This window comes from Pelophylax lessonae (genome assembly GCF_965119305.1).
Source record: "Pelophylax lessonae genome assembly, chromosome: 2".
NCBI lineage: Eukaryota > Metazoa > Chordata > Amphibia > Anura > Ranidae > Pelophylax > Pelophylax lessonae.
In genome coordinates this window covers 376,354,518-376,368,502 of record NC_138769.1, presented here as the reverse complement: position 1 = coordinate 376,368,502, position 13,985 = coordinate 376,354,518, and the positions used below count along the sequence as shown (strand labels likewise).

At 41.0% G+C, this 13,985-nt stretch overlaps 1 protein-coding gene across 1 annotated transcript in view; it reads right to left on the bottom strand.

The window, feature by feature from the left end:
- Nucleotides 1–13,985, bottom strand: part of LOC309548122 (uncharacterized protein) — a 537,501-nt gene that overhangs the window by 283,858 nt on the left and 239,658 nt on the right. Inside the window, exons 12-13 of the mRNA XM_082248087.1 lie at nt 5,040–5,201; nt 3,508–3,623 (exon numbers count right to left, since the gene is read on the bottom strand). Of these exons, the coding sequence (XP_082104213.1) occupies nt 3,508–3,623; nt 5,040–5,201 (278 nt within the window). The remainder of the gene's footprint in view (nt 1–3,507; nt 3,624–5,039; nt 5,202–13,985) is intronic.

Sequence of the window (13,985 nt, the reverse complement as noted above, 5' to 3'; positions counted from 1 at the left end):
TTATTTTTACCTCAAAAGGATGTAGATTGAATAGCAGAATAGAAAATATGATATAAAATGGTGTATCTCACACGTACAAACCCAGACTAGGCCCCGATTACAATTTTTTGTACCCTAAAGGCAGGATGAGGAGTAGGAGGAGTTCGGAATAGGAGGCAAACTGAAGCACCCTGCAATCCTCGGCGGTGGAAGGTGCGCCCCAAAAATTTGAAAGGTGTATCTCACACGTACCGATACAGACTATGCCGCAATTTAATTGTTTTCACCCCAAAAGGGTCTATGTTGAATAGCGGAATAGAAAATAGTATATAAAATTGGTGATTTTTTAATAGCACATGTGAACACAGCAGTGTCTTATGTTTTATGTCACGGTCAGCAGCAGGCTATGAAGGGAAAAAAAAAAATTCCCCTTTAACTTTGTAATTTTTAAATAGCAGTTTAGAACAGCAATCTGTATTAAAATATAGCTGAACGCTGCACACAACAGACTAATAAAAATATATTTTTTTCTCCCTCCTCCTCCTCAGTGGGCTCAAGTGAGGGCAAAAAGATCGTTCACTGCACCACCCCCCACACAGCAAAATCGATGTAGATCGCTAACGGACAATTGTTCTGTCCTGTGTCTCCTATCTGTCCCTGCCTAATCTCTCCAGCCTGTCCCTAAAATGCTCAAATATCTTTCCCTGCCTACACTCTGACCTGTCCCTGCATTCTTTTCGGGCACAATGTTGTTTTTCCCTGTCTGTCCCTAATCAGCAGCAGCCAGCACGTATGATGTGTGCTCTCTCCCTACACTACAGCAGACTGATGCACCGCGCTGTCTCTCGAGCTTATAAAGACATGGGTCACATGCTTCAGATGGCCAATCACAGCTACTAAAACATTAGTAGGCATGGCTGGGATGGCTTAAGGCACACCAGTTAAACGCTTGTTGATTGGCTGTTGAAAGCCCGCCATTAAAAGCGCGCCATTACATACAAAACAGGAAATAAAATTACCGAACACGGATTTTAAACCCGAACATACAGTAAAGTTTTCGGGTCCGTGTCCGGGTAGCAAAAATCCAATTAACCGATACGGACCCGAATAATACAGTCCGTGTTCGCTCAACACTACTTTTGACAGCTGTTTGGTCTTGCCCATGATGGTGGGTTGCATGGAAGAAAGAGATTCTGTGGACAGGTGTCTTTTATACACATAACGAGCTGTTGTTAGGAGCACCTTCTAAAATTGAGAGGACTAATCTGTGTACCACATGAGCACATACTGTAGCCAGTCTGTGGGAGACAGAATTATTGTTGGTTGGCAGGGGATCAAATATTTTACTCACTGAACTGCAACTCAATTTATAACATTTGTATCATGTTTTTTCTAGATTTGTGATTACTATTCTGTTTCTATCATTTAAAATACACCTATGATAACAACCTATGATAACAATTATAGACCCTTCATTTCTTTGTAAGTGGGCAAACGTACAAACTCTACAGGGGATCAAATAACTTTTTTCCCCACTGCACACATCATTCTGTCATTAGTGTCTGGAACAAGAAGATCATTGCCTTCCTGTAACTTCTGATCAGAGGATGAGGATTCCTTTGGACTGGAATGATGCTGTATTTATTGTTGAATTATGAAACCACACCCAGCTATCTGAAAGTTTAACCACTTGCCGACCGCTCACATGGAGCGTACTGCGGCAAAGTGGCTCGTTCCAGTCCAGCGACGTAGACCTACGTCGCTGGACTCCTCCCCCTGTAGGCGGCGCTCGCGCGCCGCCGGAGGCGCGCTCCCGCTGTTTTCATTCACAGCGGGAGTCGGGCCAGGGGAGGAGCAGCGGCGATCGCCGCTGCTCTGCCCCGATCCTCGGGGAATCGAGTGAGGAGATCCGCCCGCCTGTGTAAACAGAGCGGGCGGATCTCCTAAGTGACAGGGACTGACAGATCGGAGTGTTCAGCATAGAACATCCGATCTGTCCTTCTGTCACTCAGTCACCTCCCCCCCCCCACACGTCAGTAAGCACCAGGCATACATTAACCCCTCCCTCTCCAATAAAATTAACCCCTTCACTGCCAGTGTCATTTTTACAGTAACAGTGCATATATATAGCACTGATTACTGCAGTAATGTCACTGGTACCCCCAAAAGTGTCAAAAATGTCAGTCAAGGGTCCGATCTGTCCGCTGCAATGTCGCAGTCCCGCAAAAAAAATTGCAGATCACCGCCATTACGCGTTAAAAAAAAAAACACCAAAAATGACAGAAATCTTTCCCGTAGTTAGTAAACGCAATAACTTTTGCGCAAACCAATCAAAATACGCTTATCGTGATTTTTTTTACCAAACATAGGTAGCAGAAAACAAATTGGCCAAAAATTTTAAAAAAATTTGATTTTTACATTTTTTTGGGGGGAATTTCATATAAAAAAATGTTAAAAATATTGTTATTTTTTCAAAATAAACGCTCTTTTTTTGTTTATAGCGCAAAAAGTAAAAAGCGCACTGGTGATCAAATACCACCAAAAGAAAGCTCTGTTTGTGGGAAAAAAAAGGACGTAAATTTCGTTTGGGTATGGCATCGCACGACTGCACAATTGTCAGTTAAATTCGCACAGCGCCGAATCGCAAAAAGTGGCCTGGACGTAAGACAGCAAAATCCTCCGGTGGTAAAGTGGTTAAGCAGAGTAACCTGTTAACAAACAATTAGGTAATAAGGATTACCTGTTTTTTTTTGTTTTTTTTTTATTGATGATGCTGTGAGAAGGAGGATCAATCTTTCTTGGTGCTGGTATGAAGTGCAGTGATTATTCCTTACAGTGCTGGTGTGAGGATTTTTGATATAAGTAGTAACATTATAGGCTGGCCCCACATCTTATTCCAAAAAATAGCAAAAAAAATAACAAAGAAAAAGGTTTTCTACTCTCAGAACAGAAAGAGGACATTTATACACCCAAGGGCACAGAAGCATGTTGGGAGTGGGAAGGATTATGCGAGGGATATCCATACAGCTTTGTTTTCCAGTGTGTAAACACCTGAAAGTAGCTGCATAAATCACAGTCTTATGCCCCGTACACACGTGCAGATTATCTGAAGACTTTTGTCTGCAGACTTACCAAAACCATATAATATGAGGTCAAACCTAAACACTTTCAATTTGTATGCAATCCGGCAGGACCTTGCACTACATAGAAAAGGTAAATCTGAAGACAAAAGTCTTCAGATAATCTGCACGTGTGTATGAGGCATTAGACTAATGCCCCATACACACGTGCAGATTATCTGCAGACTTACCAAAACCATATAATATGAGGTCAAACCTAAACACTTTCAATTTGTATGCAATCCGGCAGGCCCTTGCACTACATAGAAAAGGTAAGTCTGCAGACAAAAGTCTGCAGATAATCTGCACGTGTGTATGGGGCATAAGATCTTATGTCCTGTAATATTTGATTAAGAAACAGATTTAAAAAAAAGTTAGTTAATTACATACACATACATATTTTTATTACCTAATATTTAATCGATTCATTCTAGGAATATCTACAAGCAGTCCTCCTTGTTGTAAGTGGACCCAAGCTCTCTGTATGTCAGCTGTAAATAAGTGATATCCATCATTCAATAATACCTGTAAAAGAATCAAACATGTTAAAGTACGTTTTATTTTGCAAGAAAAAAATATGTATTCTAACAATGCAATACGTAAACTAGTTACAAAAAGTAAATGTGTGTTATAAACAAAGCATGGGTACAAGATTGGCAGCTAAGGTTCTGAAGCTGTACAAATCCTCAGCTAATGTTGTGTGGGCCTGACAAAATTATGCAGTATAATGACTGGTTTTAAAGGCCATGCAATGATGTAGGAGTTTTCTTCTGTTTCATTACCTGTTTAAAGGCCTGAGGTTAGCCCCATCTTGTAAGAGGATAATTGAAAGGTAACATACATGGGCATAGCCTAGAAATAAACTAAAGCCCTGCACACGTGAGCTGAAAACTGCCCAACATTTAGTCTGTATGTATACCAGCCAGTCCAACAGAAGCCGGATGGTTGGCCGGCTTCTGTCCAACGAGCATGTTGGAAGACTGGCTCCAGGTCAGCGCTTTCAGCCAATGGGTTCTGGAGGGGGGCCGTCCCAATGTCAGAACACAACAACTAACATTGAATCGTTAATACAGCAGCTCCGACCGTTGCTGACAGCTTTTTTTTCCTTCAACCCAAAAACAAATAATGTGTACCAGCCTTAAAGCTGGAATGCAAGGAGCAATTCCCATTCAGATCCTAAACGGCTGAAAATTGTCTCTGTTTGAGGTCACAGCACTGGTGCTCAATGGGATGGATAAGTATACCATGCTGTGTGGGCCAGATAAAGCTGCGAACCTGCTGTAAAGAAAATCAGTAACCACTTTCAGGAATTTCTCATGTAGGAATTATTTCACATTCAACAATAAAGTGCTTTCACAGTCAACAGTTAAGTACTATGTATACTTTGTGTTCTTTGCAACTTTATACATGAAAGTTACAGTAAGGGCCGGTTCACATTAGTGCGATCACAGAGATTGCATGTAATTTGGAGCGCACTGCTCCTAAATTACATGCGATCTCTGTGCGGTGCAAATTGCACCGCAATCGCACTAAACACGCACATGACCCTTTTTTTTATCCGCAGCAGAATCGGATTGCATGGTGGTTCACACTAGTACGATCCGATACTATGCGATTTCAACTGGGGTGTCATTAACTTTTAATTGACACCCCCTACGTATCGCATATGGCAGTGTGAACTGCCAGGGTTGCGGATGCGATGTGGGAACATGCTGCATATTCGCAACGTTCCCGCATCGCAGAAGTGTGAACCGGGACTTACTGTTTTAATTTATTAAATCTACACAGTATTCATTATAAACACAATATAACAGTTTAAAGCAAAACTGACTTGTTAAAAAATGTCTGAAGTGTAGTGGTTCTAAAGCACTAAAACATGCAACAATATTTAAATGATTGCACATTGCAGCTATAAACTATCTTGCGACACTACAGTTTTACCTGTCTGATTGCAGGATAATTGTCAGCAGTCAAGATTGAGTCTCTCAGTAACATAAGTAATGCTAGGCAGAAGTTTTCCATCACTTTACGATTCCAGTCCTGCATGAATAGCTGATCCCATATAAGCAACACTGCTGGTAGATCCAGGAAATTTACAAAACCCTGAAATTATATTTGGAAACAGTGTAGCCTTTGTTACACAACAACTATACATCTTAAATTATTTATGTTTTTTTTAGCATTACAATATTGTACAATTTAGTAAAATACAAATGTGTGCATATTAATACAAGAACAGGGATAGTAGAGGCAGAAGACCTGTGTTTTTGTATAGCCTGTAAAACTCCATGCACTAAATAAATTTGTTTTTGGCCATCCAACTGATCAAAATGTTGATGCATATGTGCTATAAGTTTGCTTTGCCATGACAGTTATCTAGTTTGTTTACATGTATTATATTAACTTGTTGGATACCCTGTGATGAATCAGGAAATTAATAATATATTAACAGTAACAGATTTCTGCATAGCCAATCTAGACCATGAACTGGGGTGAATAAAATATAAAAAAGAAGGCACAGCCATCTAAGTGTATCCGTTTAATTAAAAACACATATAAATTCTACTTAGTTCATACAACACACATCTATACATAATCCACACTTCTCATCTTTTTCCCCCCTTCAAGAGCTTATTAATCCTGAGGAAATATTTTGATATTATAAGGGAATTGGCCAATGCCGTTTAGCAAGGAAATGAGGACCTCTTCATACAACATTAGCCCCCTCACCCTCATTACAACTCCTCCCCCCCCCTTTTTTTTTTGACTCTCTCTCTCCCTACTCTTTCTTTCTTCTCTTTCTTTCCCACGTTGTTCTTCCTTCTTCATAGGTATCTACTTGTCTGTCACAAGTAGCCGATACCTACAGACTAAGCAACAACATATGCACAACATTAATCAGAAAACTCTCCAGGGCTTTTTTTCAGTTGGAACTTGGTGGAACTCAGTTCCACCACCTCTGGCTCAGGTCCTCTGCTCCCTGCTCACCACTATCACTTGTAAAGACAGAGGTACTGCTTCTGTGTTTACAAGTGACAGCTTGTCTCCCAATGGCTCCCACAGATCTGATCTCCTCCGCATCTCCTACTAGGTTCAGGATGGGGACAAGGGAGAGGCAGGTGCCCAGGCTGGAGTGTGGATGCCAACACCCCCATTGGATGATCTCCCTGCAAGTGAAAGAGGCGGAACCACCTACAGTGTGTGGGGAGGTACTACTGTCACCGGCTGGAAGCTTAATCCTAATACAGCAACAAAAGAAAGACATGTGGAAGATGGTGGAGATTTTAAGGAAGGGGGGTGGGGGGATGGGGGCAGTGGAGGGGGGGGGGGGTTGCACGCAGAGGTCCAAGCTGAAGGGGGGAGGAAAGTCAGATGCAGAAGTAGGCAGCTGGGGGATGCAGAAGTAGGCAGCTGTGGAGGGTGGCTCTGCGTGTAGGGCAGCTCTGTGTGTAGGGCGGCTCTGTGTGTATAGCACCCTGAACTCTGCACTCTGTATGCAGCACACCCCTAAACTCTGCACTCTGTGTAACACGCACCAACCCCCACAAACTCTGCACATTATTTACTCCTAGTATTTAATGCCCCTTTATGACCCTCTCACTGTTAGTAAAATGTGACCACACCCACTATTTGACGCAGTTTGGAGGGTGTATGTGTATTGGGGCAGGAGTCATGGTTAAGTTCCTGCACCTATTTTTGGAGAAAAAAAACCCTGAAACTCTCTATACAGTTGACACTGCCCCCCCCCCCTCATTTTGGAAAGTACTAACCAGGTAACGAGTCCACTCCAGACCTCACACATATTAGATTAAACTTTTAGTCCTCCTCACCCTTTGGACTGTTCACGACCCAGAGCACGGTGTTTGCCTGTTTCCCAAGCCCCTTCTCTGGTAAGGTGAACTGGAATAGTAATATGTTAAAGTTATGTTCTGTAATATGTCTTTTTGATTATTGAATGACATTTACTGATTGTATGTAACAAATTTACTTACCTGTTTGTTTTGGAGTGGCTTGTTGCCACATGTAAGACATGCATACATTTACTGTTTTAAGGCATTTCTGTATTGCAAATTTCTTTTCAATAAAAATGTATTTGAAAAAAAAAAAAAAACAAAAAAAAAAAAAAACACTTAAAGATAAAGGATTGCACTCACATGATTGAGAAATTTTTATGCAGATCATAATCCTTAGGAGGCCATTTGCTGTTGACACGGGTCCAGAGGGCTGGATGAAACAGTCCCGAATCACCACTGCACCAGGCAGAGTCACAGACGAATGTATCAGTGGGTGCTGCGCTGGACGGCTCAGCCAGTAACCAGATGTCCGCAAGGAGCAAGGTGAATGGTCTGAGGGTCTTGGCCGAGTGAGCGGCAAGCAAAGAGAACTGTAGCCTGGAAGTGAGCCAAGCTGGAATGCAAGCCAGCAAGGATACTGGGGCCAGAGGAGGTTGGGATGCATTGACGCCTTCCTAAGGGTTTGACGAAGGAGCGAGACTGCTCCGAAACATGTTGTCACCCACTTTGTGACATCAATGTGTCCCGACATCCTCCGGCCCCAGCTTGACTCACTTCCAGGCTACAGCTCTCTGTGCTTGCAGCCTGCTCAGCCAAGAACCTTAGACGAGTAACCTTGCTTCTTGCGGACATCTCCTTTCATAGCTTGGAATGGCAGCAAGGATGGGAAATGTAATTATAATGGGGGACTTTAATTATCCAGATATAGATTGGGCAGAAGGAACCATGCATTTATCCAAGGCTCGGCAGTTCCTAAATGTTTTGCAGTAGAATTCATGGGTCAGATGGTGAACGCACCAACAAGAAACAATGCGGTACTAGACCTACTGATTACCAACAATATGGACCTGATCACGGATATAGAAATACGGGGCAACTTAGAAAACAGTGACTATAGGTCAATATAAGGACACTGAATTTCAAAAGAGCCAACTTCCCTAAACGAACCCTGGGAACAAAGAACATGGAGGAAAAATGGGAGTGCTTCAAGAATATACTAAATAAAGGGATTGGCTAGTGCATTACAAAGAGGAATAAATTTAAAAGAGCAAAAATAAACCCAGATGGCTAAACTCCAACGTAAAAATGCATATTAAAACTAAAGAAAAGGCCTTAAAAAAATACAAGGCTGAGGGGTCATTGGCAGCATTCCAACATTACAAAGAGTGCAATAAGAAATGTAAAGGCGAAATCAAGGTGGCTAAAATAGAACACAAAAGACATATATTGGAAGAGAGTAAAAAAAAAAAACTCCAAGAAATTCTTTAAGTATATAAATAGTAAGAAAGCGAGACCAGAACACATTGGCCCCATAAAAGACGATGAAGGGAATCTGGCCACAGCGGACAGAGAGAAGGCGAAAGTGCAAAATAAATTATTCTCTTCAGTCTTCACAAAAGAATTGGGGGGCTACACTAACCCAGCTTGTAATGTTAAAATAAAGAATACACCTCAGGAGGTACCCCCATGGCCAACAGATAGACTTAGAACTAAACTTGAGAAACTTAACATAAAAAAATCAGTGGGCCTGGATGGCTTGCACCCGAGGGTTCTTAAAGAACTCAGTCAGGTGATAGCCAGACCGCTATTCTTGATATTTATGGATAGTCTACAGACGGGTATGGTGCCAGCTGACTGGAAAAAAGCCAATGAGGTACCAATATTTAAAAAAGGGCCGAGATATATCCTGGGTAACTACAGGCCGGTCAGCCTAGCATCAGTAGTCTGCAAGGTTTTGGAGAGGATGTGAAGGGACTATATACAAGACTTTAGTAATGAAAACGGTATTATTAGTTGTATCAGCATGGATTCATGAAAAATCGTTGTTGCCAGACCAATCTATTAACCTTTTACAATGAAGTGAGTTGCCATCTAGATAAAGGAAGGCCTGTGGATGTGGTGTATCTGGACTTTGCAAAGACATTTGACACAGTTCCCCACAAACGCTTACTGTACAAATTAAGGTACGTAGGTATGGACCATAGGGTGAATGCCTGGATAGAGAACTGGCTCCAGGTACGAGTCCAGAGGGTGTTGATAAATGCGGAGTACTCGGATTGGGTGGTCGTGGAAAGTGGGGTCCCCCAAGGGTCTGTCCTGGGACCAATCCTGTTTAATTTATTCATAAACAACCTAGAGGATGGGATAAACAGCACAATCTTGGTATTTGCGGACAATACTAAGCTAAGCAGGGCAATAACTTCTATGCAGGACGTGGTAACCTTACAAGCAGACCTGAACAAAATAATGGGGTGGGCAATGACATGGCAGATGAGGTTTAATGTTTAAAAATGTAAGGTAATGCACTTGGGCGTCAGAAACAAACACAAGTTACTCGCTGGGGGGGGGGACACCTCTGTGTGAATCTAAGATGGAAAGGACTTGGGGATCCTAGTCAACAACAGGCTTGGAAGTGACAGAATACTGACATGTATAAAAAAGGGGATTCACTACAGAAATAAAGAGATTATTCTCCCACTTTACAAGACTCTGGTCCGGCCACATCTGGAGTATGCCGTCCAGTTCTGGGGACCGGTCCTCAGAAAGAATGTGGTGGAACTGGAGAGAGTACAGAGAAGAGCAAATAATTAGGGGAATGGAGGACATCACCTATGAGGAAAGACTACAAGCATTGAACTTATTCTCTCTGGAGAAGAAACGCTTGAGAGGGGATATGATATCAATGTATCAATGTACAAATACTGTACTGGTGACCATAGCATAAGGAACAAACTTTTCAGAGAAAGGGAATACAATAAGACACGTGGTCACTCACTAAAACTGAAAGAAAAGCGGTTTAACCCTAAACTGCGCAAAGGGTTCTTTACTGTCAGAGCAGTAGGGATGTGGAATTCTCTTCCACAAGCAGTGGTATCAGCAGGGAGCATCGATAGTTTCCAAAAACTATTAGATGGGCACCTTAAAGACCACAACATAAAGGGGTATACAATGTACGGTTAACAGCAAACACACACACACATTATGGGTTGAACTAGATGGACTGATGTCTTTTTTCAACCTCACTAACTATGTAACTATGTAGCATCTGGTTACTGGCTGAGCTGTCCAGCACAGCACCCACTGACACATTCATCTGTGACTCTGCCTGGTGCACAGGTGATTCGGGACTGTTTCATCCATTCTTCTAAACCCATGTCAACAGCCACTGGCTTCCTAAGGAGGATTATGATCTGCATGAAAACTTCTCAATCTTGTGAGTGCAATCCTTTATCTTTATGTTTGGTTTTAATTAATTAAACAGATACACATACAGTAGATGACTGATCCTTCTTTTTGTATCTTTTCTTCACAGTTTACAGAGGCTTCCAATACCTCATTGAAGAAGTGCTGCAGCCATATATACAGTGCAATCCTTTAATGACATTTTCCCAGACTTTGACATTATGACACATATGGGCTACACATCCACTCTGTCTGCGCTAAGGATTTCTTTCTTCTTTTACATGGACTAGGGTGACCATGCATCTAGGGGCAGCATAGAGCCACACCATACATTTTGCTGCTGACTGGGTCTCTAAACCTAATCCATATCTAGAATGAGCTCCTTAGATCAGTAAGTTCAACCTGTTGAGGGATCAGGATTGTTGTTAAGATCGTGAAAGACCTGCGTTACCCTTGGGCACACTGAGGACAGAAATTATCTTACTAATGAAACCCAACATGGCAAAAAGTACAAGTTGCTACATTGCACTGAACCCATCACATGGTCTTTTGGACGTGGATAAATTAAACATGAGTCTCTTGCCTTTTGAAGTACATGTTGTTAGTGGTTAGTGATTTACAAGCAACTTAATATCATTAATATTATTAGTTATTTTTTTTACCATGTGTAAATATATACAGTATATAACACAGCTAATATAGAAATTGAGGCTACATAGTCCCTGCCTGTAGCCACATGCAACTGCCGCTTTTTACCCTGATTGGGTTTAGTTGCACAGGTAGAGGTGGCCAGGGAAGAGAGACATTCATATACACCTAATAATAAAAACAATTGGAGCACTCTGTGTCTTAAATAGCCTTACATGGAGGAAGAGGGGATCAAAAACTAGGGAGGCACTATGGAGAATATCATTCATGGCAATATGCAAAAGGCTCAATAGAGATACACACTAAAAGCGTTGACACATACATAGCTAGGTGGACGTTTAAAGTAACATGTTTCCATGGTCTAATTGGTATTACGATCACCCCTCCTCCCTCTTCAGGGCAATGGGTGTAAAAGCTACACACTATACAGAGAATAATGCTGTACATATTGAAGACTGTTATGTTCAACCTGCTTACTGTCCAGGTCATGTTTCCGTTTTCAGCACTGATACTTTCACTAACAATTACTCGGTCATTCAACACTGTTCAGAAATGAATTTCATTTTTTTTTTTTTAAACAGATAGAGATTTCTTTTGGTGACATTTAATCATCATCACTATTTTTTTTTAAACGGTTCTCTTAGATTCAGCTGTAAAACTTTGCAAAAAAGTAATCTTTTTTCATAAATTTAGACCAAAATGTATTCTGCTACATCTAAAAAAGAACATTTACTGTATCAACCGTGATGTTCTGATTGCCTATTCTACTTCATGAGGACAGTACAAACACTCCCAAAATCACCCATTTTTGCCAAATAGATACTCCAGGGTATTTAGTAAGAATAATAGTGAGTTTTTTGAATTTTTAAGTTATTTTTAATACAGCAAGGGTATACTTGCAATTAAGCCCCAAAACGAATTCTTCTACTACTCCCAAGTATAGAGAGACACTGTATATGTAAGATTTTTTTTCACTGCCTAGATGCATAGAGGGACACAAAATCCACGGAGCACCTTATGGCTTTAAAAGGTCATAAAAACTCTCTCTGATATTCCTATTAAGTATATGAATACAACATGTGTGAGGCTTTTTTTGCAGCCTAGCTGCATGCAGGAGCCCAAAATCCAAGGAGCACCTTCAAGCTATCTCATCTAATTTCCTGACTGTGGAGGCCCTGGTCTGTGGGGGGGGGGATGTGGATGCAGCTGTATTTTTGACATCTTATTAAAGAGCGTTTGGAGGAATTGGTGTGCAGCTTTTATCCACTACTGTCGCTTGACAGTAAGCTAGATGTCGGCAGCAAGCAAGAGGGGTGCGATCAAGCGGAAGTGTAGTCGAGTAACAAGCCAAAGGTCGATAAAGAATGGTAGTGGAGTTAGGGATAGCTGCAGGTAGCTGCGTGGCTATACGGCACGGCTTCTCTACTTATGTACTGCGCCACTACCCGCCCTGCAATAGCGAGGTCAGTACACTGGACACACGACTGCTAGGCCATCCTTCAATGCTGCAAACTAGTCGCTAGATGCCGGGGATATCTTTTAATCTATTAATGAAGAGCTTATATTATTCCTGGAAAATGTGAGTGTATTTCCTGTAGACACTCTGTTGATTAAAGTTTATTTAATTGGAACGTACTGCACCATTGGTTTTTTATGCTTGTTTACATATCCATATGGGAAGAACATCTTGAAGGCACCCAAGTTTATCCACTTGCCAAAAGCTTTTTAGACCCCAAGGCCATAAGGTCTTAAGGGGTCCATACAATCTGGTAAGTGGACTCACGTGTGGGGAAGAGGGCACGTGTGGATTTCACATCCGATTAAGTTCACGTGGGAGCACTTTCTATATTATTCAGCTTTTGCACAAGGAATTTCACAGTAGACATTTGTTTTTTTGGAATTTTTGGAACTTTATTTGGACACTGATAATTACACATTTTTAATTTTGGACACTTTATTTGCTAATCTATATTCAAATCACGTAATATTTATTGGTTTATTACAGAATCTTTTTATATTACTAGAGATTCATACTGTTTTCAGCGCTGTGTTTATTTATGTATTTAATATTTTTCACCTGGTGATGAGCAGCAGCTGCAGAAATTAGAAATTTATATTCAATTATTCACATATGCGCAGGGTGGACCTTTTGGGTGTTTTTTTGTCAGGAATTACAAAAGCTTGTGCGGCCTAGAAGCAGTGTTCCAGTAATATAGGTTCACATAATTCACTGCCATATCTGATAAATAATTTGTACTCCAAATCATATGTTAAAATATACATACATTAAAACATAAAAAATATATGAGCCTCACAAACTAAAATTAACGTATACAATACAAATTATAATATAAAAATATAATAATATAAAATTACGTGTGCATCATAAATATAAACACACCAACATTTAACAAAACTGACACAGACCAAAACCTAGTAACATAAATAAATAAATAATAATCTAAGCGTCACTAATAAAACAGTTCAGGTCCAGTTCTATATTCAACCCCAATGGATCCAATGCTTGGGTCAGAAAGATCCATTTAGTTTCAAACTTCGATAATTCTCTGACCCAATTGGCCCCTCTCCATGATGGGGTCACCTTCTCTATCCCCCAAAATTGGAGGCCTCTTGGATCCCTTTGATGGTACCGCCTGAAGTAAGCAGACACGCTATGCTCCTTTTTACCTGTCAATATATTTGTAATATGCTCCCCCACCCTTTTTTTTTAAACTGTTCTTTTAGTACGGTCAGTATATAACTTTTTGCAGGGGCACATAAGACCGTACACTACGTGGGTGGTATTACAAGTAATTAGACTCCTAATGCTGAAGGTTTTGTTAATAGCAGGGACAAGAAAATCATTCCTCCTTTTAGGATTAGTAGGAGTGAAAAAACAGGCCCTACACCTCCCGCAAGCATGGAAACCCTTCCTACCAGGGAAAAAGGAGGTATCAGGAGGATCTAAGATCTTGTGTAAAATCCTGTCTCCAAAATTTGGAGCTCTCCTGTAAATAAAAGATGGTTCTTTCGGTAGAACTGG